The sequence below is a fragment of the Tigriopus californicus genome, chromosome 5 (genome assembly GCF_007210705.1).
Source record: "Tigriopus californicus strain San Diego chromosome 5, Tcal_SD_v2.1, whole genome shotgun sequence".
NCBI lineage: Eukaryota > Metazoa > Arthropoda > Copepoda > Harpacticoida > Harpacticidae > Tigriopus > Tigriopus californicus.
This window is the reverse complement of record NC_081444.1, coordinates 2,786,326-2,814,187: the sequence shown is the minus strand read 5'-3', so window position 1 is coordinate 2,814,187 and position 27,862 is coordinate 2,786,326. Positions and strand designations below refer to the sequence as shown.

Here is a 27,862-nt window from a genome sequence, read left to right as displayed (position 1 = left end):
GTTAGTTTCTGTCCCTTGCAATCTCCCTGCCCATGGAAAGCTCTTAAAACTCTGGAAAGTTACTATATTGAATGATACGACAAATCCACACTTGAGCTTGCGAAATCTTTTCAGAGAACAGTTCATTGAAATCCATCGACTGCGAGGGAACCTTGTCTCTCCAGCGCATTGTCCTAGCAACCACTCTCACCAACTTGCGAAACAAAGACAATTTCACTAAAAACTGGGCGTATTTCGAGCATGTGGCAACCATTGCCATCAATTGAGGACATCCTTCTTGGTTCATTTCTGTTTCACGATCACTCGACAATTTTCCGAACAAATTGGGCCATAACTCCCTCCTTTCCTTCAGCCAATCAGGGCCCTTCCAGTACAAAGAAGAATGTTCAATCTCTGCCAAGGATGCACCTCTGCTCAGTAAATCGCTTGGATTATCGGTGCCCAAGCAATGAAGCCACTCAGACACTTCAGAATTATTATGAATTTCTTGTACTCGCTTTTTCACGAACGTCTTCCACTGAGAACTTGATTTACCCAACCATGACAGGACGATAATAGAGTCTGTGAAGTAGGTTTTGACAGAAACCCGACCAATCAAGGCTTCCTCCACAAATTTCACCAACCGACAGAGTAGTTGTGCAGCCAGCAACCCAAGCCTGGCTATTGACTTGAATTTCAGTGGTGCCACCCTGGTTTTAGAGATCAGAAACGATATGGATACAGAACCATCCGGTTTCCTAATCGGAGCGTACACCACAGCTCCATAAGCCACTTCGCTAGCGTCTCCAAATCCCACAAGTTTTATCTGCTGGTCCTCATGCGCGGTTCCAATCCATCGTGGAATCCCAACGTTGGATAATGACGATACCTCTTGACACCACGCACGAAACGATTCGGCAATTTTTTCCACTATCACTTCATCCCACGACCATCTCTGCTTCCACAACTCCTGCAATAAGATCTTGCCCCTGATAACGAATGGCCCGAAGTATCCAAACACGTCAAATATTGATGCATGATAAGCTAAAATTCTTCTCTTTGTAACTGGAAGATCCCCCCTCATTTCTCTCATAAGGTTCTCGCTCACTTTACAAGAGAACATGTCACAACTCGTGTCCCATTGGAGGGCAAGTGCCCATGTAGAACTCTGACATTCAACTCCATTGTTTGCTCTCGACGCAGGATGTGTAATCCCTCGAATTGTAGGTTCAAGATAATTCATTTATTGATCCGGTCTGGTGAGAGGCTAAGAACAACTGGTTCATCTGGAAACTTACAGTGAGCATGGTCTGAGAATGAGCGGGAAAACTAGGCATGTATGATTGAAGTAGGGTGACGTGAATTGAATGTCTTGGACACATAGAACATCCATTATCCAAATTGATCTCAATCTCAGACCTTCGTTTTTCTGGCGAGATTGAACTCATCAACCCCTCCTAGTTTGATGCAAACTTCGTGATTTCCCATCCTCCTTCAACAAAGAGACCTTGCAATGACAAACACAACCAACAACAAATGATGACTCTTCATCATTGTGAGCTACCGTAACAACGTCATCCACAAAGAGGTTCTTGGTAACTTCTTTGCACGCCCTTGGATGCTTCTTCACCATTTCAGTCGAAGTCACAAGCCTATTGACGGTGTTCATTGCCAAAAAGAGGTTGCAAGTGACTCTAAACATGATGGTGGTCATCGGAAAGGTCTGGGGGGGGAATTGTCAGGTCACAGTCTCTCCAGAGACAGAGCTGATATTGATGGTCACTTTCCCAAATGTTGGAGTCGTGCATTTACCAACGATGCGAAGGGCTTATCAAATGATCTTAGGAGGGACTTGTGGTCCGTGATGACAACAAAGTCAGGCATTCCGCGGAGGTAATGGTCGCACTTTTTGACCGGCCAGAGGATGGCCGAGGCCTCCAACTCGATCGTCGCAAAAGTTTTCTGGGCCGGTTAAAGGGAGCAAGCCTAAAGAAAGATATAAGCTCCGTAATCGAAGTTGGTGGCGGGAACTCGCGAATGGCAGCCAATTTCGCAGGGTCCGGTTGGATCCCGTCCTTGGAGACAACGAACCCCACAAACTTCAACAATTGTCCCACCTCCATCTTCTCAAGCAACAACTTCCTGATTGATGCAAGGAAAGCCACATCCTTGTCAACCTCTCCAATCAAGCAAAGAAATGACTCGTCATCTTCGTCCTTGACTTCAATCCCCTCCCTACAGACTAATCTGGGCGTGTCCTCTTGCTCATAGAATAGACCGAGGAAATAAAGAAATCCTCAAAGTGGTCAAACAACTGCTCGTCCTTGACATATTGGTGATTATCTCCGTTAATGGTGTTGATCGCATCATACCAACCATGCTGCACTTCCTGAACCCCTGAAATCTCGGTTGGTTTGACCGAGAGCAGTTCACGATTGAGGAGCGGAAAATTTTTGGGCAAAGTTCCCAAAGCCACGCAATCTTTCCATCCGATAAGTGGTGGACCAGTGAGATCGGGAGAGACAAATCGTGATGTCTCGGCGTGGTCCCAAAAAGCCATCTCCCTCGTGCACAACAGGTGAGATTGTCAAGACCCCCAACTGATCCATCTTTGTGCCACTTGCCGAGACCAGAGCGACCATTTCCGAGGCTGGCTCTAGAACGACATCATCTGGGATAAGGTGTGGAGGAAAGACCATGACAACTGCCCCAGAATCTGCTATGACCTGGACCGGAGAATTTCCTTGCAGTATGGTGGTCCTAGGCGTCGTTGAGTATGGATTGAGCACGCATGTCTTGCCCTCAACTTCATCCACTGCTTTGGCAATAGCGTTGATTCTTGCGTTCCCTCCTGTTCCTTGCTCACGCGTTGTTGAGCCTGATCTCTTATTGCAGAACCATCTGATATGCCCAAGTCTGTCACACTCATAACACCTCATATGTCTTGCACGGCAAGAACCAGCCGGTGTTCCAAACCCCTGCACTTGAAACACATGGCTCTTGGACCCACCGCGGCAATGCTGTGATCCTCATTTGTAGTCTCAATTGCGTGTACCATTGTTGTCAAGACTCGGACATTCCTTGCGCTTTCAAACGCTGTTGCGGCTTCCATGACGTCTGATAAAGTCGGTTTCTTTAATTTTAGACGTTCAAGCATCATGCCTGGATGCGCGCGGCTCATGTGGATTGCCTTGAACATATACCAGTCGTCAGCGGTCATTTTGGACCATTCGGTTTCATCGCCAACCTTTCACAAATCGGTCATGGCGTCCCTTATGGATTGACCCGGCTGGAGTTTCGCCTTGTGCCATTGCCAACACCGTTGAAACAGTGGATTAATTTCCAAAAATCTACCCTCCAAAAGTCGGGTACAGTCGGAGATTGTTGAAGAAGGAAAGACAACCAAGTCCATGTAGCCCGCCAAAGCTGCATCCAAGTCTGCGGTAAAGAAAGAGTGTTGTTGAGTCAGATCAATTGTGTCCATATTGGAGGCTGCATGATAAGCCATGAACTTTTTGACCCAAACTCTCATCTCGGGTGGTGTTGCCATACTAGAGAGAGTGCTTGGACGTAGCCCAACCTGTTCCCTCAATGTTCTAGTTGTCGTCCCTTGTAGTTGTACTACCAAGGTTGACGGTCCGTGCAGTGACGCGCTTTACACCCTTCCCTCCATGTCCGTCAACGTTGCCATATCCTTCTTGGGTGCCTATGAATCTCCGGGGATCCTTCAATTGCCTTCAAATCCTCGTAGAGCTCACCCACAGTTTTCACTTGCGTCATGAAGGTACAAACCATCTCCAAAAAGTAGTCCGTGTTGGTGATTTGCTCCATTGGTTGACAGATGGACTTGCATGCCGTCTCACAAATTCCCATTTGAACCACAATCGTCTTCTTTTTCGTTGCAGCGGACATCTTGTCGTCCTTGAAACTCCTGAGGTATCCGGGATGACAATTGCACTATTGTGGTGGTCTCTCCACTGACCCGGCTTGTCCAGGAGGAGACAGTCAAGAAAGAACCTTGCGTCGGAACTGCCCTCAACAAACTGGGCGCCCTTTGCCTGCAAAATTACCCCGTGGGAGCAAGTCCGTGAATTCACGTTGGACACAGTTGACGGAAAAAGTATACCGACTGCGCCATGTAGAATCCGGAAAGGTGTGAACACAAATTGACGGAGACTTTTCCAATTTGCAAGTCAGAACACGAGTGAACTTTAAATGGTCAGCTGAGAGACATGGAAAGTGGAAGAATGAGATGGAAGGTAGAGGTATAGTACAAAGACATCGAGCATTAACAATTCAATAGATGGAAAATCCTACAGTGTACTTCTTTTTTATGTCGGGATCCTTGAGCAATTTTCTCTTGGTTGATTCCAGTTGACGGTTTGCGTTTCCATAACTATTCCACAAACGCTCTCTATCTTTCTTACAGGGCAAACCCACCTCGTAACGCCCCCTTGAGCATTTTTAGAAGGACCTGTCGAACATCTCAATTGCATCCATATCATCTTGGGTCTTCACCACACTTTTGTCCACATCCTGATATGCTCTACCTCCCAAAATCTCTCCAACAGATTATGGATCGGAGAGTCACTCCTCACGTGTTGGCCCAACTCTCTCACATGATTAGGGAGAGTGATCAGCATACAGGTCGAAAAGCTCTTCCCCAACGGTGAGCCCCACGTTTGTGTTAGAACGAGGCCAAATGTTCTGTCTAACTTGACAATCCGGTATCTTTAACTGGAGCTGTCGCACGGATCGTTTCCCAGCAATGATCTACACCCACTAGAATGTCCAATTTGACATCTTCTTTCGTTAATAAGGCATCCAGGTCAAAGCTTTGAAATTGTCGGATCAGTTTCAAGTCAACGTTAATTGGAGGAATTGGTGAATATACATATCATTCCAGATTTGACAATTACTTGGCACTTCAATTGCTTCACCTTCCAAAACGCATGGCAATGTCTCAATTTGAACCACATGTGCCCGACCAACGGATATCTTCCCCCCAAATCCGTGAACTTCCATAGGGAAGCTCTCCATTACCATAAGACCCAGTTCCTTGGAGACCTGTATGGTTACGTACGAATGGGCGGCATATGAGTCCAATCCAATCCTCACCTCCCAGTACCACGTCCCCATTCAAATTTTTACAATCACTGTTGGAAGGACACGACCTTTTTTAGACAAGTTTCCCTCTTCCCCAAATGGATGTAAAGCCTTGGAAGAACTCAATAAGGCCGGCATGCATCCCGGGTTTTGGAATTTCGAGATGCAGAAGCGCAGGATGATTGCTACCGCATGATTTTACTGAATAGACTTGTTGACATGACCTCCCGTGGTATCCTGGTCCAAACCTCCATACCAGACGTCGGAAGCAGACTCGGTATATCTGCAAATTGGTTGAGAATTCATTCCACCTTGTATCAACGCTTATAGCCCGAAACTTTGGACATGTTGCACTCTAATGAAGCATACCGCAGCATGGACACTTAGGGGCTTCTGGCTCGTTGCTTCCAGCGACTAAATTTTGGCTTGAGAAGTAATGACGGTTGTTTCCATAAATCGGTGCTCCCTATTCTTGGCCATATCCTTGAAACCGCTATCGATTTTAAGATTAGAAGCCTCTTTGGACTCCACCTTTGCAGTCACGAAGGACATGAATTGCGTTTCGGTAGAAAAGTTCTTTTCCACTTTTTTGGGCAATCTTCAGCTCCCATTCCTCTCTGATATCTTGGGGAAGTTTTGATTCCAAGATGGGTAGAAGCAACTTATCGATGATTGGGGTTCCCTTTTGCCTTTTTATTGCCGCTAGTTGATTGCAAATTTTTTCTGTCATCAGCCGCAAAGCTTTGTGACCCGGCGAATTAGGACTTGCTTGATCCAGAATTGAATGAACTATGTGTCTAAACACCAAGCGGTTCCAGCCAAATCGCTTGAGAATGTTCTGGACAACATTCTCGTAATTATCGGCAGTAGTTGGCATCCCAGAGAGGTCTTTAGCGGCAGGACCTCGCAAGGCTTCAACTAAGTATTGCATCTTATAAAACCTGCTCACCATCTTGTTTTTGTGCACTTTTGATTCAAACGCTTCCCAAAATGCAGGAAAGTGGAGAGGATTTCCATCGAATACCGGTGGTTTGAATCCTGTTACTAAAGCTCTTGCCTTGGCCTCGTCTTCCTCATGTTTGTTCGCTTCATAGAGGTACTAATTGGCTTGGCACTAATACTCATCGCAATCCTTGCCAATTTCCGCGGCAAAACTTTGCATCTAATCCTTGAACTCATTACCATCCATTCAATGGACCTTGTTCTCGACAAAGGTCTTGAAACGCTATTCTTGCTTCCGTAATTTAGATAGATGGGTCTCAACTACAACTTGATTACGGTCTTGTTTTGATCGAGAGTTGAAGCTCGGCCAAAGCACTTCGCAACTTTTCTTTGTGTTGTTTGCAGGCCACTTTAATTGTAATTGGGATCGACGTCGCTCCCCCGTCTCTATTCAGGGTTTGGACTTTCAAACTCGAAATTTATCTCAGCAGCTCTTCTTCACGGGAGGCGTTGCTTCTCTGAACCTCCTGGATCAAAGCTTGCACCCCCTGTAAGAGGCCAGATTGGGGTCCCCCCCCCTCGAATTCTGAAGGCAGACCACCTCGTACAGGAAGGGCGTCCGGGGAGGCCAAGGTCAAGGTCTTGGGCCAGCAATATCTGAAGCATGTCGGGTAGTTGTTTGGGTCTGGTTTTCTCCGTTGGGTTCTTGACAGGTCATCTCTCGAGAGCTCCTCGTCACTCTTGAGTTCACTGAAATTGCCTTCTTGAAAGAATCCAGATTTCTTCTTGAAACTCACAATCCGGTCCACTGACGCACACTTCTTCTCAGACGTTGGCAGGTCCAAATCATGGCATTCCTTCCCTCCGTAGTTGAGGAAGGGTCTTCCTCCTTGACAGGCTCTCCAACAAAACGTTTGAAAACGTAGGCTCCATAGAATCTATTGGTTTAAAATGGCCGAATGCCAGGTGGCAGCGCATGCTAACTCTGTACAAGTCGATTGTCTAGCCGCATCTTGAATATGCCTGGCCCATTTGGGCTCCAATGAGTTTAGCAGGTCTGCAAAAGTTCGAGCAGGTCCAAAGATGTTTTACTAGGAACATTGAGGATATGAGAGAGGCTAAAAAAGTCAAGACTGTACAGTGTTCCGAGAAGGTGCGAAAGGTATCTGAGAAATTCATCAAAGGCATTCATGAGCTCTGTCCCAATCCATGATTTAGGGTATGTTCAAGTGACCGTAGAGGCTTAATGTGCGTTTTGAAAGCACCTTCAAGGCCTCGAAAATCCAAGCTAGTTCGATATTGTTTAATTTACTTCCCTCTAATACTCATAAGGGTTATGTTGACGCTGTTGATCCAGTAGCATCTTCCATATCAGACTTGGACAAATTTTTAGATAGCATTCCAGATCAACCCTACATTCAAGGACTAGCTCTCTCTGTCAACTCAAATTCGTTGGTGGACCAAACATCATATAAAGATTGAAAGGTGAAAATAGACGAATAACATCCTTTCATTTCCAATAATACTGGGGATTACATTCTCTGTTGCGGTTAGGAGAGCCAGTGAAAAAAACATACCTCTGAGAAATAAACGATTATCATTCATGTCTGAAATGGAGGCACTGTTGGTCACTCGTTGCCCCCCAGGGAGACAATATCTGACATGACAAGCGCTCTCTTAAGACGTATCACTTTGCATTCTAGGACAATCATCAAATGTTGTTTACCTGGTTCTATCTATGCTCGTGTTTTCTTATTCCTTATCCATTTGAAACCGAAAACATGACGGGTATAAAAAAGTGCTCATTACAATTCTCTTAGTTGGGTCACACTCAATCTTACGTTGGACGATTATGCCGACGCCACCTGGAATTGTTTCACACATCGCAGAAAATTGGAGCAGATTCCAACTCAAATAGGTGGTAATGTTGTCGAGAATATGTCATATGAAAGCTGTGTGAGACCACAATGTGTGTCGAAACAAGGGTCGTCTAAATGCACAATAAGGAGGCTTTAAAAGTGGCAGCCAGCTATTGTTTTCCTCCTCATGTGTATTGCAATCGCCGATTGAGACTTGAAAATGATTTCAGGACTGAGGGAGGTTGTCACGTAGTATTCTATCCCACCCGATGGGCGTCCTCTTCCCCAGAATTGTTCGCATGTTGTACAAAGGTAGGTTTGTTGGGTAATAGGGGGGTATGTTTCTTTTCGAGAAGCCATGTCTCTCCAAGAAACGTCAGTCCATGTTTTGAAAGGAAGGAAATTTCGTAAGAGCGGGACAAATTCCGTCTCCCGTGAGCATTCACAAACATCACGGAGAGCTTTTTCTGACCTACCTCTCTTTGTTTTCTCTTTTTTGATCACTCGTAGATCTTCACTTTTCAAGCTTTCCCGCACTCTTTCGATAAAGGTGCTCGTGGTAGCTGTTTTCTCTAAGAAAAGAAAAGCACTTGAATATTGAATGGCAGGGGCCGGATACGCCATTAGGACCCGGTAAACGTTGTTCTAAGTTTTGACAGGCTATAAAATTAGCAGCAAACTGGTCTCTAGAAACAACAAAACGACAGCTTTTCCCAACAGCAGCGATTACTATGGCTTGCCACTTAGGGCGTCGACCAATGTTATGTATTGATATAAAGAGTAAACGAAATTTGATTCATTCAATGCTTTTTATGCATTTTGCGCTTTTACTTTACTCTACAAACGTGATTGATGACATACGATGAACCCGAATAAAAGATAATTGAATGTCCAGATGTACGTGGGTTTAAAGCTTGCCATCAACAAAAGAAATTGTTCAATAGGAAAAGTTTTCTAAGAGGCCTTTGGAAATATTTAAAACACTTCAATTTACATAATCTATAGATACTCAATAAAAGTAAGTTGCAGTGTTTGCTCGCCAACTATTTAAAAAAGGATCGTGATCTCTATTTTATCAATATTTTACTGTGGTTTCTCCGACGTGTTATATTCAGTAAGGAAAGATGGAGTAACGGGGAAATTCATCAAATGAGGACCTAATGAACAACCAAAATGTTGATTGCAAGAGACCTTTGGTTTTCTTATACATGGTGACTAATCTAGTTCTCTCTCAATTAAAGTCAAAAATTGCCAAACAAAGCTGGGTCACTTTTAAGTCCTTTCGGGTTCAGTCTGGGCTGAGGCATGCCCCGTCAAGTTCGGGCGTGGTTGAATCATAGCCTACAGATTTGAGCTGGGCTTGGCCAGGGCCCAACCTAAATACATTTTAGCGTTTCGGTCTGAGCTGAGCCCTCTCAAAACGAGAGCTCTCTCATTCCATCCGTGTTCCTATTGAAACACCATTGGACTTGTTCGACCATTTGCAAAGCTGCTGAATTTACATTATTAGAGCCCAAATGGGCGAGAAATATTCAAGATGTGGCAATATACGGAGTCTGCATCGTGTTACTATGTGTGGATTTAAACGTGCAAAATATCCAACCACACGTTAGAAAAGCTTTACACACCTCCAACTGGATTTGATCGTCGAACTTTCCATTACTTTGGAGGACTACACCTAAGTCTTTCATTAATGAGACCTGCTCACTATCTTTACCTCCATTATCCACGAGTGGAGTATTTAAAGGAGTTGACCCGAAGGTCATTTTTTTTTTTTTATTTTTTGCGGACTTCCTTACCGCTACCAGGATTGGAATCCCAGCAGTTCAAGACGAGAAGATTATTTATTATACTTTACTTTTATTTATATATATTATTTGATCGACCAACGAATTAGAATTGGCTGATCTGGCTAATCCTTGAATATAAGGTTGATCCGGAATTTTAGTCAAAAACTTGTCCAAGTCTGACTTAAATCTTGCTACTGGATCAACCCCTACATAAACCCTACGAATATTTGAGGGCAGCAAATTGAACAATGAAGGAGCCCGAGAAAGAAGAGAGTTGGACTTCATTGTTTTAACTAGCCTGGATTCTCGAGGGCTTGAAGGTGCTCTCAAAACGCACATTAAGCCTCTACGGTCACTAGAATTGACCCTAAATCCTGGGTTGGGACAAAGCTCATGAATGCTTTTGAAAACGTACAATATCAGATACCTTTCGTACCTTCTCTGAATACTGTACAATCCCAACCTTTCTAACCTCTCCAAATACGAGAGCTCTCTCATATCCTCGATGTTCCTAGTAAAACATCTTTGGACCTGCTCGAGCTTTTGCAAACCTGCTGAACTAATTGGAGCCCAAATGGAGAGGCATATTCAAGATGCGGCTGAACAATCGACTTGTACAGAGTTAGCATCGTGATACTATCTCTGGACTTAAACGTGCGATATATCCAACCACATGTTTGAAAAGCTTTACCAACTTTCAATTGGATATGCTCATCGAACTTTCCATTATTTTGGAGGACTACACCTAAATCCTTCATGGATGAGACCTGCTCAATGTCCTTACCTTCATCATCTAATAGTGGAGTGTCTAATGGCGTCGACCCACAAGGTCATTGAGCGGAATTTCATTCCATTCAGTGCCATGTTACTCGCAACAACCCAGGAGTAGATTTGATCTAGGACCTCTAACAGACAACCGGAGTTCTGACCATTCCTACCAACTACCATTTTGTGTCATCAGCATAAGAAGAGATACTGACATTACAACTACCAAGCTTCTGAAGCGGAGCAATGAAGATAATGAAAAGGAGAGGGCCCAAAATGGAGCCCTGAGGGACACCCGACTTGACATCATGTATGTCACTAAGAGATCCCTCAACCTTAACTAATTGTTTCCTACCACAAATGAAACTTCTTAACCAATTGAGAACCTTGCCTTGGATCCCAATCTCATGGAGCCTGTTAACTAAAAGGCCATGATCTACCTTGTCAAAGGCCTTGGCAAAGTCGAGATAAACTACATCGACTGATTCATGGCTCTCCAGCCCCTCAATAACCTGCTCTATATGTTCAATCAGTTGGGTAACCGTGCTAAAATGTGCTCGGAACCCATGCTGGCTAGGAGGAAGGACTTCATGAATATCAAGAAATTCAACAAGTTTGAACTTCATGATCTTTCTCAAACACCTTCGCAATATTCGAAGTGAGAGAGATCGGCCTATAAATTACTGGGGAGGTACTTATCTCCCCCTTTGAAAATTGGAACAACATGAGCTACCTTCAGAGAAGAGGGAACTTGCCCTGGTCCAAGATGCAACGCATCAAGTACGAGAAAACAGGAGCAAGAACCAGTGAGCATCTCATCAGAAACTGAGATGTCACCCATCAGGCCAGGGGAGCTCGAGAGTCTCAAGTCCCTGATGGCCTCTAAAGCGTCCTGATCTGTGACTACAAGATCATCTAAATGCTCAGCTTGACAAACCTTGCCAGTCCCAACAAACTCATCAATAGAGCAATGGACTGTTGCTCCTAAACTCAGTGGAGTTGAAAACACACTAGAGAACTGATCTCCAAGTATGTTCGCCATAGACTCTACATTGTCTATGGCTTCCCCATCGACCTCAAAAGGCCCTACAGGGTGTTTGATCTTTCTCTTAGAGTTTGCATAAGAGAAAAAGCCTTCGGATTCGACCTCACCTCTTGAACAACTCTGCTTTCCTTGTTCAACTGATCTGTCTCAATGGAGGCCTTAATTCTACCTTGGATTAAATCCAACTTTCTTTGAAGGCTAGCCACAACTACTGGATTCAAATTGCTCTGGAGCCTTTTTGCTAGTTTGCAACTCTTTTTGAACAAATTCTTCCTATACTTCGGAATTTTAGAATGTGTCCGCCCTGTGGAACACATTCAGAGATTGCTAGAGTGGAACAGACGTCCTCAAAAACTAGAATCATTTTGTCTACGGCTACATCTATGGACGATTCATTTTTCAGCATTGAAATGAGATCAAGCTCCCCTAACCTTTCTATAATCAACGGCCAATGTTCATCTTTGAATTTGAACTTAGCCAGACCGACCTTTTTGGCCGGTTTTACTCTAGAGCACGCCGGCTTTTGAGTAATGGTCGACCCTATCTCAAGAACATGATGATCTGACAGATTACTAGGCGTCACATGGACATAATGGATCAGATCAGGGTCATTGGAAAAGACCAAGTCGAGAACGCTATTCTCTCTAGTGGCTACACCAACGTGCTGGAGAAATTGCGTAAGATCGCGAATTCTTCCAGCTTTTCGAACGACTGAGATGTCGATTTCGAAATGGGAATATACCCATCAGGACTAACCTCCCACTCTACAACGCTAGCCGGAAAATTAAAGTCCCCTACAAAGAAAACTCTCGGACAAAACTGCCTTATCCAACTCATTTCCAGTGAATTTGAGAGCTGACATAAAAGAGCTTACTGAACAAGAAGGGGTCTATACATTGTTACAATAGAACAATCAAGCCTTTGGATATGACAAACTAAGACCTCTACTTCTCCATTCGACATTTGTACATGACTAATGTGCAAATCATTCCTAACGTATAGGCATACGCCCCCATGTGGGAATATGGGATTATCAGGGCGTATCCTATCACAACGAACTAAGTTGAGCAGAATTTCATTCCATTCAAGGCCATATTACTGTCAGCAATCCTAGAATAGATTCGATGTAAGTACCTACCGGTATGCAAGGCTACTGAAATTTTTCATTGTAATGGAAACGGTAATGCGTTCCTTTTTTCGGTAACATTTCAAGCCGTGCAAATAACCAACCGGACTTTGATCCTGCAAGGCTTGGCACCAAAGTGGGCAGGCGAGCACCATTCAGTGGGCTCATCGCAATGCACAATGACGCCCTCATCAAATGGCTCCTCAATCAATGCATCCGACATGGCAGCAAAATGGAGTGGGGCCTGTCTGGCAATTGAGAGATGACTTGGAGGGATCATTTTAGCTCCAGCAGCCACGATCTTCATCTTGGGTCCTTTTACCGTGCCAGATGCGTTACCCAAGGGTAAGCAAAGAGCATCATTATTCGGACATTTAGGCAAGCGCTGGTACCAGCAAAAAACTTGCCTGCACATGCTAGTGATGCAAAATTGGCGTTTCAAACTGATTTTAACGAAGCTGACCTTTCCTCACATAGCAATGTGAAAGAAGGGTCAGCTTCTCGTAAACGTGTTTGAAGCCCCAAACTTGCATCACTGACACTGGTACCAGCAAACAAACGAACCTTCCAGAGCCTGACTAAACGTTCCCATAGGGGGTATTACACATTATCTGACTTTCTGCAACCTCTCACGTTAGTTGCCCCATGAGAGGCATAAAAAGAAGGGAAAAGAAGCACGTGCAAAGGATGAATTTCAATTGATATGTTAGGGCAATAGTTGTCAATTATTTAAAAGAAAAATAATGACTACACAACAGATAAACACTGATTCAGCATGTGTAACATTAAACATGGTAACGTTAATTTTACTCATAATTATGCAACATTAGGGGAGCACCACACTTTTGGATGAACCCTCTCACTCTTATGTCAACTAACTTTCATTTGTATATCTATAAAACGATGCCAAAACCCTTGCTTTTCAACAGAGCTAAAATTTAAGTTTTTAACTTACTTGATAAAAAAACAGGGTTAGTGGTTATGTGGTTGATTATCCACTCTCTATCGGCCTCTGAATCACCAACATTAGTATCTCCATAATGTTGTCAGGTGTAAGGTGATCTCAGATGCAATGAGGGGATGGCTTATTTGCAAAAGTAATGGTGAGTTTGGTGTAACTACTTTAAGTGCAACCAGGTCTTGCCAGCTAATAAGGGGTAGGCCATCCAAATCGGGAGATGTTATTGCTTTCACGGTAACCCGATGACAAGTACGACATGACTCAATGTAGATGAAAAAGGTAATTTCGTCATAATTCTTCTTAACTGAACCATTGGCTTTGAGAAGACAAGATTTTGATAATGTGCGTGGCATACAAGCAGGAATAGCGTGTCCTGAAATTCTGGGATGAGACGTAGCGAAGTGGTTACAGTAGGTTCCTAGCATGAGAGATGTCCACGGTTCGATTTTCCTGACTGATCTTTATTAAAGAAACTTTTAAAAGCTAACCACGTCCAATCATAAAGAACCAAACTTAAGTGGACTATGACACTGCCAATCGGAATTCTACATGGATCATATCATGGCTAGTTGTGCTGGCCAGGAGAGGTTCACCCCAAATACAAAAACATTGCCAACAAAGTTCCAAAATTGGCATAAACATTGAATTTGCAGAATATCTGTTGATGTTCGTTTCTTTGAAAAATTTTCAAGTTGCAAGGTTTGCCGGCTCTAGTACCAGGTGTCCCATAAAACGGTGTAAGCCCTCTAGGGCAAACTAAAAACGCGCTCATAACTCAATTCTTGTCGGAATTGCTTCAATTTTTTTGAGAATTTGCCTGAGGCCACCCTTGAAAACTTTTGAAAAGAGACTGTATCAAAACAAGCCTTCCTCGGCCGTTCACGACGCCGAGAAACAGGCTGCGGGAGGTGATCATGGCGCATATCCTGGACGGCCAGACAAGGGGGGCATCGAGAGGGCCCTTGGGATCCACGACATCAGCGTCACGAAGGCTTGGAAGGGCTACCAGGACAGGGGGACGACTGACACTGCCAAGCAGACTGGCAGGCCGATCAGTGAGGCCAGAAAGGTCATGACGGACGCCGTGAAGGCCACCATCGCCGATAACCCAAACCGCTCCATCAAGGGCATGGACAGGGAGTTCCACGTGCCCAGGATGACCATGAGCAGGGTGTTGAGCGAAGACTTGAGTCTGAAATCAATGGCCGTGATGCAGTGCTAGCAATTGACTCCGCTGCAGAAAGAGAAGAGGCTAAACATGTCCAACAAGATGGTCAACAGGCTGAAGATCAACCCCGGCAATATCATCATCTTCTTTGATGAAAAAGACTTTTATTTGACTCATCACCTGAACAGAAAGAGTGAGAGGACCATGTCAGCCAGCAGGAGAGAGGCAGAGCCCCAAAACAAGTTCAAAGGTCGGCCGAATTTCCCAAAGAAAAACATGTTTTTTGGGTTCCTTGGAAGTGATTGCAAGGGCTTCCCCGGGGTGTGGGTGGACGGCACCATGAACACCGACAAGAACAAAGCCATTCTATTCCAGAAGGTGTTCCCTTTATTCAACGCCACCTCCCGGAGGGTAAGGCGTGTACAGAAAACTTGCCTTTTGATAATAGAATGGATGTATTTTCTTTTCCGACTTCTGAGAAAATCTATAAAATCTATATGAGCCAAGTTGCAAACAAGCAGGAGCTACACAGCCCCCTGCAGAAACAAGGAATAGGAGAAAAGTACAAAACCCATATGAAATATAAACACGCACATACCTAGCTCTTTTAAGCTCATGATTGAAAATGGGAGACAAGTTTAACCACTCGACCAGATCCTGCGGTAGGGTTGTCCCACGTGACACAGGTTTAAGGCAATCAATGCTGACAGTCTTACGTTTTCCCTCAATATCAATGGTGAACGTTTTTGGACTTTTAGATATCACTAAATAGGGGCCATCATATGGAGGTGACAGGCAAGGTTTGAGGTGATCAACTCTTAGCCAAATATGGGTGCAAGTCTTCAGACCTATGGGATGTAGCTGGGTTTTTGGCCATGAAACATTGTAGGTGAAGGAACGTAATTCCGAAATGAAGCAATCAACTAGCAAAAAAACTCAGTAGTGGGTACATTATGGCTCTCTGACAACACAACACACCGGGAATCCGTAACGTCGTTCCATAAACAAGTTGAGCGGGGGAATACCCAGAATCATCTTTGGGGGCCGTTCTGATTCCCAAGAGTACCCAGGATAAATGTTGCGACCAATTGACTCCCTAATCACAAGCACGCAACGATTCTTTAATTTGTCTATGCAGCCTTTCCACCATTCTGTTTGATTGCGTATGGTAGGCAGTGGTGTGGTGAAGGGTAAAACCTAAGAGAGATGAAAGCCTTTCTCAGAGTGAAGACGTAAATTGGGCTCAACGATCAGAGATAACAGTTTCTGGGAGACCACATCATTTAATCCATCCTCCCAACAGAGTTTTGGCACAAGTTTCAGCCGTGATATCGGCCAAGGGAAAAGCTTCCGGCCACCTGCTGTAACGATCGACCACTGTCATTAAGTAACGAGGACCCCCGGACACGTCGAGGTGGCCGAACAAATGTGCATTGGCAACCTGGGTGGGCACTAGCTTGGGGACCAGGCGGAGCTATTAGAGGTACGGCGTGGTCATCAGCAGCACCGCTGGGACGGCCAGGAAGGAGTGCAGGATGAACAGTTTGTGTTGTTTTTTTTTCGCGTGATTTTTTTGTTTTTCTTTGTATGAATTAAGAAACAACAGCGATCTGTAGAAAAAAACACGCTCTATCAGATATGTGTTACTAAAAAAAAGCGTCAGACTCACCACTGAGGATCTACAGGCACAATTGGTGCCTTCTGGTGCGTGTACACCCAGTCCTTTGAGTTTGAGCTTTGAAACTTCGTAGGAGTATGGTGTTGGCCCTTGGATAAAAGGCCCTGAAGTTTTGAGCTCGTAACTCGAATTTTTTTTATGCAGCTCGAGACCCTACGCCAATTTGTGGGACGCCATTTTCATAAGGAATGATTTTAAAGATATAGGCGGTTCAATTATCTTCTTCACCCTCCACTGGCAAAAAGTACGTCATACACATGTAACAACCACGCAGAGTTGCAATCTAGGATTTCAATTTACATTTTCAATGACATTCCATTTCTAGCAGAATGTCGGAAACTCATTAGTTAGCCTCAAAATGGTTCCAGGACAACTCCAGCCAGGACAACTCGATACACCGGACAACTCGACCCACCAAACAACTCCACCCACCGGACAGCTAAACCCACTGGACAACCCTACCCGGCGGACAACCCCACCCAACAGACAACTTGAGCCATCGGACAATTTGACTCAGTGGTCAACTCATCCCGGGGCATAAAGACCCAGGACAACTTGACTCGGCTGACAACTTGAGCCAGCCAACAACTCGAATGTTCTAAGGTTTAACGTTTCCCAAGCTCCCAATGACTATTTAGCCAAACACTCCCTCAAGATTTTCGCTCTTGGAAGAACAAAATCCAAACCATAATATATGTTATTATTATATCGGTGTTGAATCAGAAGTTACCTGGAAGGATGAAATGGATGAACGAATCCACCTTATTTGCAAGTTAAATTTTGAGGTAACTTTATTTTCTCGCGATTTTTTTTTTGGTTTGGTTTTTCACAGGCTTTTCTAACCGCTGCAGGGAATGTATTTCCCAGTACTATCAAAATGAAAGGTTATAATTCGCCTATTTATTACCTTTCAACCTTTATATGATGTTTGGCCTACCAACGAATTTGAGTTGGCAGACCGAGGTAGTCCTTAAATGTAGGGTTGATCAGGAATGCTATAGAAAAATTTGGCCATCACTTCCTCAAAGGAGATGGTGGCACCGAACTGACCGATTTGCTTCAAAATTTATCGAAATGAGTTTGTGGGACATTTGGGGGTTAAGGATTAGGGACCTGTCAATGCCACTCTCAGTGAACAACTTGTACCCCATGACAGTGATCCCAGCCACAGTATCTGGAACAACTTTGATTGGGAAGACATAAGACGGGTCTTCGAGTACCAGGTTAACTAATATAGTGGGCGATGAGGATGGGGAAGGTATTCCAGCAATAACGATAGTGTTGAGGCCTAGATTGGAGGAAGGTGAGTTGCTGGATTTAGCGAGGACGCTCGTCTTTTTACCAGATCGACTGTGTTTGGCAAAATGACCCATTTTTGAACACTTGAGACATGTAACTTTGCGTGCTGGGCACCGTTCGCGAGGGTGAGGAAAGTTCCCACAATGGTGACAATTTTTGCCTCCTGGACAGGTCTTTGGAGGATTTTTGTTCGATCTGTCGGGAAGGGAACTCACCCTGCTAACTTCTCTTGTACCAGACAAAGAGGAAGGTTGGCTCATTTATTTGGCACCTCGCCTTGCGGTTTCAAGCTCCAGGATGTAATTCTGAGCCTCGTTGAAGGTTATAGGGTCTCTAACCATAAGTTTTGCCTTGTCGGGCTCATTCTTCATCGATTGGAGTAATATACCCACGAGCAATCGATCTTCAGTAATATGGGATACATTTGCATAATCACTGCGCTCTCGGATCTCATTGCATAGCGACGTGTAGCTTTGACCATCCTTTTGCAGAACTGACATGAGCTCCCGCATATCCAAATGTTTATTCCTTAAACTTTGAAGGTGAGCCTCGATTGCATCCAGAATTTCTTTGACTTCACGACCGGTATCAAGACGAATTCCTAGGGTGTGCTGAACCATACAAAAGAAACCTGGAGTACAACATTCCCAAAAGGCAGAGACCTGAGTGACACGGTCTGGACGAGATAGTTACATTAGTGTGAAATAATTCTCCCACAGCGGACGCCACAGAACGAATTTTCTATGGTCAGTGTCCGTTTCCACCATGGGAGGGCGTTTGGCAGGGAAACGAGATAAATCAGTCGTAGAAGCGGCATCAAATTGAGGAGGCACCAAATTGAGGAGGCACAAGGGGGCTTGAGATAGGGCCGGGGATAGATGCATCAAAATCCCTCCTCAAACCAGTTATCTTCGTCTTGTATACAATGAAGGTACCCTCATGTTCATTGATGTCCCTGTCAGTATCTCCAATGTCAGCCTCAATATGAGCAACAACATCATCGTCCGCATTCACAAACTTTTCAAGGGCCTGTTGCCACTCGGCGAGGCTATGTTCCAAAAGGGAAGGATCGTCCCCAAGTTTGTATGCCTTGTAGGAGGTCAAAGTCCGTTTCCTTGCGCGACTAACATGGGCCTTAAACGCACGACGAGAAGCCTTGAGGCGTTCTACGGCATCTGCCTTAAACGCACGACGAGAAGCCTTGAGGCGTTCTACGGCATCTCTCTCAGAGGACATGTTGGAATCGATGGCCAATCCACTGGGATCCAACAAGTGTGTAAGTGATCAGGCCCAAGGGAACATCTCAGTGCCTTGGTTCAATACTCTGCACCATGGTAGGTTTGTATTAAAATCACTTTATTCACCTCTCGACCCACATCCATCCGCCATGTCTGTTCACTGTACAATAAACTCGTTTTCTCCTCCTTCACCGATCCCTCCGTTCAGAGAGATTGATCCAATATAAAACCTCCCCGCATTCATCAATAACACAGATAAGAACGCACCATTCAGAGTAGATTCTTTCTTGATCCTTTGCCAGGCTGGTGGAATCTTGGCCATTCCTACCAGAAACTAACTTTGTATCGTCAGCATAAGAAGAGAGACTGGCAGTAATACTAAGCTTTTGAAGAGGGGCAATGAATGTTATAAAAAGGAGTGGCCCTTGGATGGAACCTTGGGGAACACCTGGCTTGACATCATGTATGTCACTAAGGGATCACTCAACCTTGACAATTTGATTCCTATCCTGAATGAAGCTTCTTATACAGTTGAGAACCTTGCCTTGGATCCCAATGTCATGAAGTCTATTCAACAAAAGGCCATGATCTACTTTATCAAAAGCCTTGGCAAAATCAAGATAGACCACATCAACTGACTCGTGTCTTTCCAGTCCCTCAATGACGTGCTCTATATGATCAATCAGTTGGGTAACCGTGCCAAAATGTGCTCAGAACCCGTGCTGGATAGGAGGAAGGACTTCATGGACTTCAAGAAATTCAACAAGTTTGAACTTCATGATTTTCCCAAACACCTTTGCAATATTTGAAGTGAGAGAAATCGGCCTATAGTTACCGGGAAGCAACTTATCTCCCCCTTTAAAAATGCAACGCATCAAGTACGAGAAAACAGGAGCAAGAACAAGTGAGCATCTCACCAGAAACTGAGATGTCACACCATCAGGACCAGGAAAAGTTGAAAACCTTAAGTCCCTTATGGCCTCTAAAGCATCTTGATCTGTGACTTCAAGTGCTCAAATTGACTCTTCTTGTCAATCTCAACAAACTCATCTTTGGAACAATGAGCTGTTGTTTCTAAACTCAGTGGGGTTGAAAACACACTAGAATATTGATCTTCAGCCATGTTAGCCATAGCCTCTATATTGCTAAAGGCTTCTCCATCAACCTCAAAACGCATGACAGGGTGCTTCATCTTTCTCTTAGAGTTCGCATAAGAGAAAAATGCCTTCGGATTCGACCTGACCTCCTGAACCACCTTACTCTCAATTTGTAACTGGTCATATTCAATGGAGGCCTTAATCTTACCCTGAACTACGTCCAACATTTCTTTGGTGACTACCCACAATTACTGGATTCGAAGTGCTCTTCAGCCTTTTTGCTTCTTTGCAACTCTTTTTGAACAAAGTCTGCCTATATTTTGGATTTTTTGTCCGCGTAACACCTTTCGGAACACATTCAGAGATTGCTACGTAGACTGGAGCAAACTTCCTTAAAAACTGAAATTTAATTTAATCAATGGCTCTATCTATTGAGAATTAAAACCAGATCCACTTCTTATAATCTTTCTGTAATCAATGGCCAATGTTCATCTTTGAACTTGAACTTAGTCAGACCGACCTTTTTGGCCGGTGTTACTCTGGAGCACGCCAGTTTTTGAGTAATGGTCGACCCTATCTCAAGTGTGAAACATACATGGACATACTGGATCAGATCAGCGTCATTGGAAAAGGCCAAATCCATAACAGTATGCAATAAATGGTTAGTAAATCATACGTTGCTAAACATGGAAAATGTGAGTGTTGGATTCATTGTTACGCATCCGGTACTGCGAGTATCAGGTAGTTTAGTGAACGCACATTTTGCAATGCGCCTAGGTAAAATTTAGTATTGTCGCATTTTAAGATTTGCGTTCACGAAACCATGTGGGGTTGCCCTATAGTGGGTGTAAGGCGTCTGGAAACATCAAAAGTCAAAACTGAATGTACCAACGCACACAAAATGTTTTTATCCATTTACTGTACGCTATGGCCTAAAGTAGTGTGAGCTTTCCTTCTTTTAAATGTTAACTTTCGTATATTTAGCTGGTTTTCTGGCGTTTCTCTCCAAATAACCAGCGCTTTTCCTGACCCCCATTTAGAGACACCATTTACTGCACAGTCCAATTGGAGGACAAGTCCAATGTTTCCCTCAACCTTCCCAAGTTTGTACTCCCTACTAACTTGTGGAGCATGAAGAAAGTACAGCATGCCAGTGCACTTAAATCAAAAGTCCATGAGAGCCATTAAGTGAGATACCCTTCTTTCGGTTTTCCTCATTTGGCGTGCCCAATAGATTAGGGATCTAGTCTCTTTCCGATCCTCAGGCTAACTCCCTTAGAAGTCAGGGCAAAAAAATCCACCAATTTAGATTAAAACTGGATATCTTTACTTTACCAAATGAAAACTTTAAGAATCAAGGATTGTTGCTCTGCACGAAATAGAAACAGTTTTTAATGACAATCTTCACTTGACGAAGAAATTATGAGTATGAAAATTGAAAGTGACCTGATCCTTTAGTAGTTGATGTAACAAAAAAATCCTCTAATCATCATTTGGGTCCGTATCTGCTTCCTTCTAAACTTGTTCCTGGTTTGGGACCTATGTATTTACTTCTGTGCACAATGATCGGATGTGGGATTAAATCCTCAGCCCGAACATTTTTTCTTGGTTTGGGTTTTCACTAGCTTTAATAACCACTGCAAAGTATGCAATCCCCAGTAGAATCAAAGTGAAATATTATGATTCGTCAAGCTGTTGCCGCTTAAACTTTATGCAATATTTGGCCCACAAACGAATTGAATACATTAAATTCAACTCCCTTTTTTGGTTTGGGAAAGTACAAAAATAGAGCTGTCCCAAAGTTATTTTCTGAACAAAAGCACCCTCAGCACCAAAACAGTAGGCTCCAGAAGAGAGGCAAATGTTTACCATGATATCTGTATCAATTGAAAACGCGTCTTCATGCCAAACGTTGCAAGGAAAAAATGGCAATTTCTTGTAAGCTCAATGGATAGCTTGGTAAAATATGCAGTTGGATGACAAGATTTTTTAACAGATAAAAAATTCAACGAGGCTGAAAGGGGCAAAACCGACCATTTTCCCATCATAACAATTATTTTTGCATTATTGCAACTCGTTTTTTAATATTTACCTATTTGCACGTCTTCACGCGTTTTCTTAAGTTTTGCCAACTCTTTTCGTGTTTTCAAAACTTGCTCACCCATTTTTTTCATTGCAGAAAACTATTTAGCCTAAAAGGTAACTTTAATTTTCGAGACCACTGATTAGCATTCTGGTTTTATGATAATTCCATTACGAGTTTCATTCCTCCTTTTTTCCCCACTTGAATTATCAGCTGTTGGCCTCGAATTAGACATGGAGTGCTCCATGAATTAGATCGTACTAGAGTACGACAACACTGGCTTTTTTCTTCTATTGATTGTGATTGTGAAATTTTGAACCCCTTGGGACCTAACAAATCAACGTACCTAGTAGGAGGTGGCTGAGATGCATTACAACGAGACTCCACACAGGAAAGGCTTTTTGACCACTTCTTCCGCAAGCCATAGCTTTCCTGAAAAAGAACCATTTTGTACCAATTCATTGCACCCCACAAGATATGTTAGCGCCAAAAAACTACATTGGGCTAATTAAACCATCTTTCAAAGCTCAAATCTTCCAAGATCAATTCATAACGAAAAAAGCCCAATTTTGTCAAGAAATGCAATGAAAAAAACCACTTTGATCATTGTGACTCTAAACATGAACCCTTTCCAAAAGGCTCGAGTCCGGCCAATTTCTCCAAATTCGGTTAAAAGGGGTGAGTGCATTTGGACTCTGGTACAGACTCGCCCCATCACTACTAAAGAGGTTGGGACTGTAGAGAATGTTGACCCAGCCAAGATTAGCCCGAATTCTAGACGAAAAAAAGGGCCCGACAACTCGCTCAAATCCGTTTCAAGAAACGGACCACAAAAGAGCCACTTCAGAGAGGATCTATATCTTTAGTCGCAACCCAGGTTTTAGAATCAATGGTCCTAGTCAGAGAAACGACACTCACGAGATTTCTAAGATTTTTTTTGGCTCTCTCGTGGCTGGCTGGTGTGTGCGATGGGGATCGGCTTTGAACACATTTAGTAACGTGATTCAGGCTGGCCAGGTTTTTTTCAGCCAGCAATGCTAGCTCGTGCAAAATCAATGCTAAAAAATGCTAATTGGAATTCGAAAATGCTAGAAAAATGCTACTCTTTTATAAGAAATTTTTTTATGGTCTTTTATGGTGCTCATAAAGAACTTCAGTTTCACAATTCAATTATATTTGGCACTCTTTGACAGGATATGTTCAGGCGACATCTTGAAAATTATACTTTTAGAAAAAAAAAAACATTTGAAAAAGGCAAAAATGTAAAGAAAAACCTGGCAGTGAAAATTGATTCAGTTGCGTTTATGATATTCTCCTAATTTTGAACCCTATGACTTAGAAGGGGACACCAAAAAGTGACAAGTTTATTTGAGCAAATATGTATTTTCAGGATTTGAACAAGGTTTTTTTTTACACACAATTAAATATGATCTTATCGACAAAAAATGTTCATTCTGGGCGAGATTAGATCAAGAAAATAAGATAAAATGTTTTTTGATCGTGCATCATGCTTCAAAGCGGAAGAGCTGCAATAACTTTCTTTATCCATAGAGCTCAATTGTTGTCAATCTCTTCTATTTTGATTTTTTTGCTATTTGTGAATCTTGTGATTTGGTTTACCTCAAATGTGGGGGGGGGAATACTTTTCGGAGAATAATGTCATTAACCAAAACATGTATGTTTGTTTGAATTTTATAGTGAAATTAACCCATACTTACATTTACTTAATGATTTATACTTCTTCATTAAAACACTCACTGACCATTTTAATCAATTGTTTAATTTGTGTTAGCCAACCCAAAATCTTTTGGTGGGACAGAAATCTATTTAACAACAGAAATTAGGCTAAATCTCCTTTTGAATTGAGAAGCAATTAGAATAAATCATTTTGCATCCTTCATGTAAAGTAAACAGTGGAATTAGCTTTTTGGCTACAGCGTATCAATTTCATTCAACGGGAAAGGGATCCCTATGAAAGAACATCGTTAACACCGCCAAATGAAGTTCACATTTCTTTTTTTATTTTGCTTTTCTTCCCTTTTGGTCATGTTTTGAAATGATGAAGTGAAATAATGCTAGAAAAATGCTAAAATGCTAGACAAGATCTCATAATGCTTGGACTATGCAAATAATGCTAGTTTGGTGCTAAAAAACAGAACAATGCTAATACAAAAATTGCAATGCTAGCGGCTTTGAATTAATGCTAATTTTCAAAAATTAGCATCGAAAAATGCTACCTGGTCAGCCTGACGTGATTCTCAAAATCAAGTTCCGAATTCAGGGAGCCAGTGAGTTGATGGCTCGCTTGTTTGCATTGGTTGAAACTGCGTAACGCAAGAGAAGTCGATCAGCCCGACACCCGACTGCCCAACTACCAAAATCTGTTCAAAGCAAAGTCTCAAGTGGCTTGGTTGGAGTGACTTTTCTCTGACTTAAAATCTTAATGTGAACAAGGAAGTCATCCTCTTTGCTTTCTCGGACTCATTCCGTGTTCAATTTAGTTTCATCTAACATTCGGAGGAAAAATGCAGGCGTTGATCAGATAGGAGCTTTTAAGCTAAAATCTAGATCAAACCTATGTTGAAGAGCTAACCAGATGCGTCAACTCTGATTTGTTCTTATTTGCCATACTATTATGTCAGTGTACAATTCAACAAAAACTTCGGACGTTCAATAACACCTAAATACTGTTGCGTTTGCGCACGAGACCTAGTTTATATGCATTCATCCCTTGTTCAGAGGTAAGGACCATATTCGAGTATACATGATTGATCATCCGCCATAGTCATTGTTAAGAGTAATATCCCGGAGAGTTGTGACCTCATCACGCGAAAAGAAAACTTTACTGTCCATCCCTTTCTCTGATTTAGTGTACAACACAAAATATTGGCAATTCCAATTTTGAAATAATGCAAGTGGCTTTTCGAGGCATTTCATTTCATACCTTTTAATCGACTTATACATTTGATATGGATGAGTTTCAAGGTCGATGTTTTTTGTCGATATTTCAAATATGCCGCAGTAAAAGCTTCAAGTGTCGATAATGCAGGGACCCAATAACGATCAATCAAACGCTATATTCCCTATCAAATCGCATTGTCTGGAATTTCAACAAAAGTAGTAAGTGATACTTAACGTGCATCAAAAATATATTGCAAATGAATATATCTTAAAAGCTTCCATCGTTGAAAATTTCACTTTAACGTTAAAGACTTTTAACTATCAATGCAATGACTGGTAATTTTTGCAATGTCTTTTAAAATTATCAAATCCTAAATTTCCTTTTTTCTTTTGTCATGAGGAAAAGAGGGTTGATTAATCAATAAAAGTTTGATGACCAACATTGCCTTCTGAAATCGATATGTTTAGAGGAATCGACGAATGGTTGAGTCTACAGCAAGCCATAAGCCAGAACTATTTAAAAATGCAATTGATGATGATGCAACTTTTTTCATAATACATGGCACGCTTTCAATTGCACCTCGTGTGTGAATTGCGAATAAGTGCGTGAACATTTATGAGAAGAGCATAACATGTTTGTGTCTAGCGTGGCACGCCCTTACTACTGAAAAAAGCATGAATGATGGGTCAACTATTTCATTACTGCATGGTTGTAAAACAAGATAAATGATGCCATAATTGGAGAACGTTGCCAAACTCTCTAAATATTCCAGTTGCTAGCTTAAAAAAAATGGAAATGCTGACGTCACCCACATCTTGCACAAAGTGCTCTCCATGTAAAAACTTGTTAATTCAACATTATATTTTTTCAATCAAGATGTAGACACCTTGGTTGCATTTCAATCTGGTTTCCCTACAACCGTAGACGTGTACTAAAGAGACCTCCTACCTGATTGTAGCTAGCTCGTGAATATTCAACAATATCCTGGGTGAATGGCAGATGAGAAACACCACCACGTAGCCCATCATTATAGCCGCCAAGTTGGTCTCCACCCGTCGCCGTGCGTCGTTGGCGGCCACGATAGCGTTTTGGACCACGGCCACCTTGCCTTTCCAATTGGACTTGGTCAATTTGACAAAGCTCACGTTCTTGGGCATATCCTTGTGCGGGGATGTCATGGGTTGACTCTCGTCCGGATCCCCTTGTATGTCGTCTCGTGGAATGCTGCCAGACCGTCTATTGTGTGACATGACCATACTTTGATTCAACTCACTGACATCATCGACCTCGGCCCCATGAGGATTGATTTCCAGATGCCCGTTAGAAAAGCTTTTTTGAGGTGGTTTAGACATGAACTTGGTGGTCTGGATTTGGCCAGGGTGGCGTGATTTTGGTGGAGTTGAGATTTGACTGGGAGGCGCGGATCTGTTGAGCGTTGACAGGGAAGTGGCGTGGATGGTGGGGTTCATTTGGCTTAAGGTGGGTCGATTGGCCTTCTTGCGGGCACGCCTTCGTCTTATGTCCATGTAGATCCGAAAGTTGAAGAACACGAGTAACACGAACGGGATCACGCCCAAACTCCCAAAACGAAACCAATTGAAGTAGATCGAATAGGTAGGGTTCATTCGGAATTCTGTTATATTGAGCACGGGCTTGGAAATGGTTGTGTTGGTGTCTGAGTTTGGCATGTCCGCGTAGTGAATTTCGATCTCGAAAAACTTAGTTACATTCATCGCCACACTCAGGCAGATGACGGGTAAAAGATAACGGCAAAGACGGGCTTTCAAGGCTCGGGAATCATTCATGGCCAGGTTGTAGTTGATTGGGTAATGGACAGCCACATATCGTTCCAAGGCGATTGCCACCGTCATTAGGATCGATCCCGTCATAGCTATCATTTGAACCGGATAAAGAAAGTAGGGAAAAAGCAAGATGTGAATATCAGATAGCATATCAAATCTCTTGCGGAAGCTCTCCAGAATACTGCCGAACAGGTACGTGTTGTCGTAGATAGCCAAAGCAATCAAGAGCAGATTGAAGCTGTTCCTCATGTTCTTTCCGGAAAGGATGATTGCTGATATCGAATTGCCAATGATTCCAGCCACTGCAAACACACACAGAATCACTCCCTCGACCCAAAACGAGAATCGGTCGAGGACATGCCCGCTGGCCTCGGAGAAAACTGGGCAATCCAATTGCTCCTCAGCCATCAGATCTATGTTTTGAACGATGGACGTATTCATGGCAGTAGGATGAGATGAGAACCAGAGAGAGGGAAAGTAGTGAAACGAAGCTGACCCTTTCATACAAATCTCAAATTCAATCACCAAGTCACCCAGGAACAAAGTGGGCGAATCAATCTCAGATGAATAAGCAAGAGAGAGTCTCTTTGCTCGAGGCCATGGCGAAACTGCTCTGTTTCAAATTTATCCGAGGAAATCGAGGATTCCCGGTTCTCGTGCATGTTTCTCTAATAGCAGAGGAGCGCCTCCAACCTCAAAGAACTTCGGTTCGACGAACGCTTTTACGCTCTCTATCCAGCATAAAAAACACGTTTATAAATACATATACACGTAATAAATACATATTTATCGAAACGGAGTAGGTTGTGGTTACTCCTCCTACGGGGCTATTGAGAACAATGCTATTGATAAACTCAGTGAATGTTTTGCTTTTTGGGTTGTGAAATTCAACCGAACAAAGAATATTGACGATTTTCTGTATTATAAAAGAGCAACAAACATAATTATTTGCTAAAGATTAACAGTTGACAATCAACAATGCTGTTTGGTATTGAAGTTCATTTATAGCAGAATATATTTTT

The 27,862-nt window shown here is 43.0% G+C and overlaps 1 protein-coding gene across 2 annotated transcripts in view; it reads right to left on the bottom strand.

Annotated features, from left to right (window-relative positions):
* Positions 1 to 27,444, bottom strand: part of LOC131880834 (uncharacterized) — a 67,559-nt gene extending 40,115 nt beyond the window's left edge. The window contains exons 1-2 of one of the 2 annotated variants that reach the window (XM_059227544.1): positions 25,987 to 27,444; positions 22,483 to 22,568 (exon numbers count right to left, since the gene is read on the bottom strand). In XM_059227544.1, the coding sequence (XP_059083527.1) occupies positions 22,483 to 22,568; positions 25,987 to 27,344 (1,444 nt within the window). In that variant the 5' untranslated portion in view covers positions 27,345 to 27,444. Of the gene's footprint in view, positions 1 to 22,482; positions 22,569 to 24,989; positions 25,237 to 25,986 lie in introns of those variants that run through there. The other variant, XM_059227545.1, reaches the window with a different exon arrangement.
* Positions 27,445 to 27,862: the final 418 nt, after the last annotated feature.